Source organism: Condylura cristata, unplaced genomic scaffold (assembly GCF_000260355.1).
Source record: "Condylura cristata isolate star-nosed mole 26May11 unplaced genomic scaffold, ConCri1.0 scaffold00013, whole genome shotgun sequence".
In the NCBI taxonomy this organism is placed as follows: domain Eukaryota; kingdom Metazoa; phylum Chordata; class Mammalia; order Eulipotyphla; family Talpidae; genus Condylura; species Condylura cristata.
In genome coordinates this window covers 25,162,524-25,170,869 of record NW_004567114.1, presented here as the reverse complement: position 1 = coordinate 25,170,869, position 8,346 = coordinate 25,162,524, and the positions used below count along the sequence as shown (strand labels likewise).

General features: G+C 50.1%; 1 protein-coding gene across 3 annotated transcripts in view; it reads right to left on the bottom strand.

The window, feature by feature from the left end:
• The window catches only part of ACTN1 (actinin, alpha 1), an 89,080-nt gene that overhangs the window by 29,857 nt on the left and 50,877 nt on the right, over positions 1 to 8,346 (bottom strand). For all 3 annotated transcript variants that reach the window (XM_004681754.1, XM_004681755.1, XM_004681753.2), the window contains exon 3: positions 4,186 to 4,305. In XM_004681754.1, coding sequence (XP_004681811.1) covers positions 4,186 to 4,305 — 120 coding nt within the window. The remainder of the gene's footprint in view (positions 1 to 4,185; positions 4,306 to 8,346) is intronic.

The window sequence follows — 8,346 nt, the reverse complement described above, 5'->3', positions numbered from 1 at the left end:
GGGTGGAGTGGGGAATGGGATCAAAAACGGGGGAGTGGGAGAGAAATGCACGGGATTATGGTGATGGCACACGGGTGATTTGGTGATGGAAAACCCGCAGGGATTACAATCGAGATGGAAAAAAAAAATGTACAAAATGATGTAAAAATAAACTTTTGTAATAAAAAAAATACAATAATAATAAAAAAAAAATCAAGCTCATAGATTCAGAGAACACACTGGTGAGTGAATGGACAAAGAGTTATAAAAGAAGTAAGTCAAAGAGAGATAATACACAGTGTGTTCACTATAGTTAATTGTATTGAATATTTAAAGATTTCTTAGAGTATAAATTTTTTAAAGTTTTCACCACAAGGAAAAGATTTCTGTAGCTATGTATAGTGACAGATGTTAACTACACTTATTATGGTAAGTATTTCATTATATATACAAATAGCAAATCACGTGGTGTACTACCTGAAACTAATGTTATATATCAATTACACCTCAAAACAAAAGTTAGTTCTATTACATGCACAGATGCCAGGAGAGGAAATCTCTATTAGTGGGTGGTGGTGGTGGGGTGGTGTTGCTGAGGCTCAGACTAATATGGTCTGTTTTACTGGGCAGCAGGATAGGAAGCCGCAAAGGGCCACATCTCAAACCCAGAGCAGTGTTCAACAGCTTTCACCAGTGTTCACCAGTGGAGAGGAAGAATTTCTAGGGCATCACAAATGTTCCTGCATTTCTGGAACCTGGAACCTTAGGCAATCCCAGCTCAAAATAGTCATCTACATCTAGAAAGCCGATGCAGACAACTGAAAATAACAAACCTAACAAAGGCATAAACTGCTCTTTTAGGATCCTAATTCATACACCAACCTTATATGACACTGGTTAGAAATTAAAATATATGTTGGAAAAAAAAAAAACAGCTTCAAGATCACAACTAAGAGATACTCCACTAAATTCAGTTTAAATCACTTTGTAAAAATGCTGTATATCCGGGCCCTCCCTGGTGGCTGAGTGGGTTAACGCACTGCACTAAGAAGCTTAAGCCACTTCCGCATGAGTTCGATCCCACCTGCCCCGGAGGTGATCACATGGCGCGGCAGACCTCTCCTGACCGGCCCGCTGCTCCCCTCAGAGTGTACTTCCTCCATCTGCCTGTTCTGCTTCCCACTCTGTCTCTGGTGAAGCCTCTCACCCTCTGCATCTCTGGCCTGTACCCCAGCTCTGTATGAATAAATAAATCTTTAAAAAAAAAATGCTGTATATCCTATGAAGCAATATTTATTTTTCCTTTTCAATACCAGGCTCAGAGACAGAGAATACAAATATAGATAGGCCCTGTCTTCAGAGGCTAAGACAAGGAACTATTTATGACCGTGGGGGCTGAACAGGTGACAATCAAATGAAGACTCGTTACCCTTCCTGCTTACAGATAAATTCACAGAAAGACATGAATAGACACTTTCAAAACATGAGATGCAAATAACTAATTTATATGAATATTCAATTTCACTTGGCGTTAAAGAAAAAAGTAATCAAGTTTTCCCTACCCAAAGATCTTTAAAAACCCTTGACAGGTCCTCTCTCTGTTTAAATCCCCACCACTCAGCCAAGTCAAATCCCAAGTCTCTGAAGTCCAGATATTCTAGAATCAAAGCCTGTACAAGAAATGTCAATAATCTAGGCTAACCCCGCCCCAGGTATACATCTTCAGGCACCAAGTCCATGCGCCTCTCCAGAATGCCGCCACCCCTGGCTCAGCAAAGTGGCCATTCCTGTGCGATCTTGTGCTCAGCTTCTAGCGGGAGGGAAGATCTCCAAGTGGGAAGGCTCAGCCTCTCACCTGGGCAGTGAGAAGGTGAGGGATGTCATATTTTAAAGGAACCCTCTTAAGATTGGGGGGGGGTGCCACCAATGTCTGTCTTTGCACCTCGCCCTCCACAGACACAGCACGGCCAGCCTGACCTGTCAATTCACAGATAAGAACGTTCTGGACTAAGCCTGCACAGGGAACCAGTAATGCCATGAGGTCCTCGGTGATGCCAGAGAGGTGCTCAGGCCTCAGCTCTGTAGCCAGAAGCCCCAGGTTTGATCCTGGCTCTGCCACGTGGAGGCAATCTGTCCCAAAGCCTGTATGCAGCCCCACTACAGGCTTCCACTCCAGCCACTTCCTGAGGCTTAGTTCCTTGATGCAAAATGTGGCTGCTGGCACACCCTGCAGGCCTTTCACAGGTATAAGGGGACAACACTGAAAAGCATCCTGTCAAGCCAGGTACAGGTCTGGAACTCCGTAAGTGCTCGTATCTCCCAGCTTCCCTGTTCTCCTCTCCTTTTTAAGGTACTGGTTAAAGTTTTCTTTCTGCCAATCTGAGTTTCTGGTTTCTTTTGAAAAACTGGAAAATTGAGCAGCCTGGATCTGTATTCAGACACAGAAAAACGGGTTAGGTTTATGCACAGCTGCTCCATTTAGAAGGATGTGCTAGCCCCTCTTCTCCACAGTCGCCACTCATCCCTAGTGCTCTCCCTTGTCCCACTTCCCATGTTGTTTACCTCCCTGCCCTTGTGGGCATCTGAGATGGCACCAGAATACCTAAGCACCATTTTCTTTGGTTTTACAGCCCTGCTTAGCTAAAACTTTCCTTGTCAAATCATTACTCCTCCCCAGTGAACTGACTGTTCTTATTAAAAAGTAGAGAATACTTTTCCACTAACAAAGCCAAGCACCTTGCTATATTCAAGTCCTGCAGTCAATGACTGAGCATCTACTGTGGGCATTATGATGCTAGGAGCTAGGGCCACAGGAGCTATGGGGGTGCTGAGGAGATGCTGAGACATATAAGGCACTACACAAGATGGACTCGGGCACCAGCTGGAGTCCCCAGGAAGACAGGGGCTGGCAAACGTCTTCTCAACGGGTCTGATAGGAAATATTTTCCGCTTTGTAAGCAGAAGGTCTCTGTCACAACTACTCAACTCTGCCAGCCACTGTAGCAGGAAAGCAGCCACAATGTGCAAACAGACACGTGTGGCTGAAGGCCACTGTTTATAAAAGCCTGGGGGGGGGGGGATTAGACCCCATGGGCTGCAGGTTGCCAATCCCCGTGGCAATCTCACTTTGATGTAGCCACATAAAAGCCCTTAATTTCTAGAAAAAAAAGAGACACCCTCCCTCCCAACCCCCTCAAAGAGAGGAGATATGCTCGTGTGCACGTACTGGAGCTAAGCCCCACCCTCCTCTGGTGGGGCCCCTGTCGGGGCATTTATTACTCTAATGTCACAGAGACATGGAGCCGAGTTCTGGCTTGGCCACTTAGTAAGGAAGGGCCCTCTAGCACGTCACGTAATCTCGTAGGCATCTGTCTGTTGGCAAAATGGAGATGATTATCATACAGCCGCCTGGCAGCGCTGTGATTCGCCGACACAGTTTCGGCACAGCACCTGCCACGGCGCATGCGCTCAACAGTCACGGCGCAGCACAGCAGCTCGAGCAAGTGAAGGGATGGCAGATGGAGACCGTGTCTTACTCATCTCTCCAGCTCGGCACCACACAGCAGGTGTCCCAAAATACTAGCGGAGTCCATAGGACACTGTGCCGACGGGTCTGGTGTGTTCTGTTCTATTCTCTCACTTCTAACCTTGTCTGAGCATCACACCCTCCTTTTTCTTCAGAGCTACCAAGCACGCACAAGAAATTGTGCTCACTCTTTTGAATCTGAAAACAAGCTCAGCACTGTTTCAATTGAGCTTTGAAGAGTTTTTTTAAGTGAAGGAAGAAGAGCCAGGAAGTTATGCTGCAAGAAATGCTGAAAGACACAGGTCTCCCCGGGGCTCTGTGGAGCCCTTCCCCGCCAGTGTAAGCACACGCCCTCATGCCCACACAATTGCCAGCTTGGGCAGCAACGCATGGCCAGGCCCATGGACAAAGGGGCAGCGGATCCCACAGTCCATGGGGTGATGAGGTGCAGACTAGAGGGTAGACCCTCGGTTTTCCAAGGCGAGGACTGTAGGCAGGAAGGTGAGGTCCGGGGAGGCTGAGCTTGAATGGGAAGAGCTGTTGCTGGGAAGAATGGAGGTGCCAAGAGCCTGCTCCCAATGCCCTCAGGGGTGTGTGGGCCCAGCACTCAAGGTCAAAAGGTCAGAGAAAGAGGAGAGGAGAAATGAGACTCCTCAAGGCAGCCAGGGAGCGGCTCTTACCTTCGGCTCCGATGGACACCAGTTTGACCCCCTTGCTGGCAATGAAGTCCAGGGCCTTATTGACATTGGAGATCTTGTGCACCCTCATTTTGCCTCTCTCCGGCTTGGCCAGGCGCTCACCTGAATACAGAGCAAAGAGGGGAAGGAAAAGGAAGGTGAGACACCATGACACAGGGGCCAGGCCTGTCCGCAGCACACTCAACTCGGGCACACCTCAGACCACACTGGGGTGCAGCGGGGTGTGGGGATCGCTCTCCCTGCAGGGACATGCACCCACCCACCCGACCATTCTTTCTTCCACTTTTCAGATCTAATTCTGTGTTGTCCCCATTAGATGCCAGAGACTTGGCTGGGTGTCGGGAATATGGGGAGGAAAGAACAGTGTGCTTGCTGCCTTTGGGTACTTATGGTCCAGGAGGAGAGACAAGCAGGCCTCTAGAGAAACACACAGATGTACCTGCAGGTGTACGTCACTTGCCGACAAGGACCTGCTTCAAGAAATGGGTTATTGGTGATGCTGTGTGAAAGGCATAGCGCGCTCTTACACGAAACTTAGGGGACAGCCCACAACACACCCGGGCTGGGTGCGGGGACTCTGTCATGTGTGGGCTTGGAGCGAAACCTCACTACGTGTGCATGAGTGTACAAGAGCAAGCAGGAGCAACGTGTAAAATAAACACTTAAAAAGGGGTGTTGGGGAGGCAGCCAGAGGGCGACGGAGCAGTGCAGCGAGCAGGGAAGGCTGCTGCGTGGGAGCACAGCCAGGCCTAGACTAGACCGCATTCCCCAGACTGTGGTCCCCAGACTGTGCATGCCAAGGCCCTGAACACCTTCTAGTCTGGATGCTCTGGCCTGGGAGGAGGTGTGAGTCACCTGAGAAACAGTTCTCTGGCTGCTTAAATGGAGTCACCAAGGATTCCCTCGCCCATTTGAGAATCACTGCTCTTGTCCTGCCTCCCTTGAGTACCACGTCACCCTCCAACCTCACTCAACTGCTGCCCCCCTGATGAGGGAGCTTTTACTCTGCAGGGTTTAGGGCCAGAAGCTGCAAAGGAATGGGGAGAGGAGCAGGTTCACCAAACACCCCACCGAGGACACCTTTACTCCAGAAAAGGGGCACACACCCAGGGACCTCCTAAAACTATTCAAAAAAACTATAAGTGCAATTGCATGTCTTTACCTGGAGAAATGGAACACAATGTTCAGAGTCTCTAAGAGGCCAGGGACCCCGAAAAGCTGACAGTCACCATCCTAGAATCTGAAATTCAGGATCCTTGCACCAGGGCTCCCAGACCAGGCACCCTGCCCCCAACTGCAAGCACAGTCTGGCTGAGGAGGGTGTGAGGGGGAGTCTGTCATCTGGGAAGACAGAACAACTTCTCCAGACCTCCCTCCCCAGCAGGAGCCCCCCAAGCCCAGCCCCCAGAGAAGAACAGCCTTCCTACCACAGATGTGACTTGGCCCCACAGCTCCCAAGTAAGCTCAGCTGGGCTTGTATTTTAAAATCAGGACTTCCCACAGTGGCGCTCCCAAGGCTGTGCCTCTCCAACTGGGGCTGTGCCTGCCCAGCCTCTCTGACAGGGTCCCCCCATCCTGATGAGCAGATGACATGCCACAGGGGCCCTCCCCATAGACTGGGTGAGCACCCGGGAAGACTGCTCCTGCTAATACCTCCACCCCCCACTGCTGCCGAGCCCAGAGTTCCCAGCCTCGGTCAGCTGCACAGGCTGGCTGGAGCAGGACTTGTCCACGGCCCCACGGGGCTCAGACACCAGTCAGCACAAAACACCCAAGAACCTACTACCCACAAAGTCCAGGCCTCCCCTGACTCCTGAGTTCCTAACTGAGGATGCTTGGCTGGGCCTGGGAATCCACGCACTGCCAGGCCTCCTGCTGATGCTGTAGAGGTGGGGGACGGGCCACACACTAGAGGACCTCTGCGGGCCCCTCCCTTCCTTCTCTTGTCAGCCCATGGTCATCTCCAAAAATGCACAGGAGGAAAGACCACGCCGCGGGGACAGGGTGTTCTGCAGCCTCACAGACCTGCACAGGGCCCAAGACACAGGCTGACCTGCGCGGGAAGTCACAGGGGTCAGGCTGGAAGGCCTGGCTGCGGACTCACTCCCTTTAATTGTGCTGAGCACTAACTACGTGTCAAGTACAGTTCTACACAACTGGGACAGAGATGAGCCTGTCCCTGGCCTCTGGAGCTCAGTATAATGTGAGGAAGAAAAGCCAAATATTATTATAATGTGTCACAAATGACACCATAGAGGAATTAATTAATTGGGGTGTTAACAGGTATAAGGGCACTCAACCACTCAAATGGGGGCAATGAGTGTCAGGGAAGCCCTCCACCCAAGTTGGGTTTTAAAGAATAACAAACAGTAATAGTACGTTGGCTTAAATTAATGATGGGATACTCAAAGGCAGCTAGAGGATGTATGTATGACGATCCCTTAAAAACTGAACATTAAGTCACCCTATGACTCAGGAATCCCACTCATGGGTATAGGCGGAAAGAACTGAGGCAGGAACTCCAGCAGGTGCCGGCCACCTCATCTCACTGCACACACCTTCATCACACCTGAAGAACTGTGCTTTCTGGAACCCCCACTGTGCTTCTACTGGTGCCATCTCCAGCAGATCCACTCCCTCTGGGCTGCCATGTCACGTTTAACTAAGGCGCCTATATTGTTATACTTAGACCTGATGCTACCCACTTAGTAGCCTGTAATATAGTGTAAACACACCATCTATATGCACTGGGAAATGAAAAAACTCATGGCTTGTTTTATTGCAGTGGCTGGAAACCTAACCCACCACCTCTGGGGTCTGCCTGCCTGTATCTGTACGTGTATGTTAATAGCAGCATTATTCAAAATTACTGAAAGTTGGAGACAATTTAAGTGTTTATCAAAGGACAAATGAGTAAATAAGACATGGTGTCGGATGGAATATTACTCAGCCCCAAAAAGGAAGGTAGTTCGGATATGCTACGACCTGCGTGACTCTTGAGGACACGAAGAGAAGTGAAATAAGCTAGTTGCAGACGGACAAGTATGTAGGAAGCCGCTCATACCCAGTTCCCAGAATAGTCAAACTCAGAGACAGAAAGTAAAATGCTCCAGGGGAAAGTAAAATTGGCAGGGGCTGGTGAGAGGACAGTAAGGGGAGTTAGTTTTCAAAAGTAAGTGCTCCAGTATGGGGTGATGAAAATGCCCTGGACACGGGCGGGGGTAGAGGCTGCATGACAGCGCGAGTGGACCCCATGTCACTGGGCTTCCACCAAAAATAGCCAAAGTGGTAAATCTTGTGTTAGATATCTTTTACCACATACACACAAGGGAAATTTAAAAAAAGAATTGGCTTTATTTATTTATTTAAGGATTTATTTATTTATACACACAGAACTGGGGTACAGGCCAGAGGCTCAGGGGCGGTGAGAGGCTTCACCAGAGACAGAGTGGGGAACAGAACAGGCAGATCGAGGAAGTACACTGCTGAGGGGAGCAGCGGGCGGGTCAGGAGAGGTCTGCCACACCATGTGGTCACCTCCGGGGCAGGCGGGAATCGAACTCATGTGGAAGTGGCCTTAGCCTCCCGGTGCTGTGCTTCAACCTGCTGTGCCACCAGGGAGTGCTGAATTGGCTTTATTTTTTAAAAAGCAGTTGGCGTTTATACAAAAGTTCAGCGAGCAGAGGGGAGGACTGCCTGTCTCCCAGGGGGCAGAGGGTCTGGGAATGATACCTTTTTGGGAATAGCAGCTGCAATGGAGCAGATGCCAGCTCACGCAGGAGCCTGCAACTTGTGCTCAGGAATGTGGGCTGCAGGCGCAAAGCCTGGGAAGGCATTGGAGGGCTCCAGCAGAGAACACCGCGGCCATATTTGGGCTGTTGAATGGACCCTCTGGCCGTAGTGTGTGATGGACTGCCGGGGAGGGAGTTGCTGGGAGGGGGTCGGAGGCCTGGGCCAGAGTGGCCACAGGCTCCCGCTGATACCCTGCCAGCAGAGGCAAAACAGATAATGAAAGAAAGCAACAGAATGCTCAGAGCTAGAGTGGCAAGTTAGAAAGAAAAGCAAGATGGGGCTGTCTGGGGTTCCTCAACTGGATTTAGGGAAACAAGACAAAGACCACGGGAGGAAAAAGGTTTGCAAGGG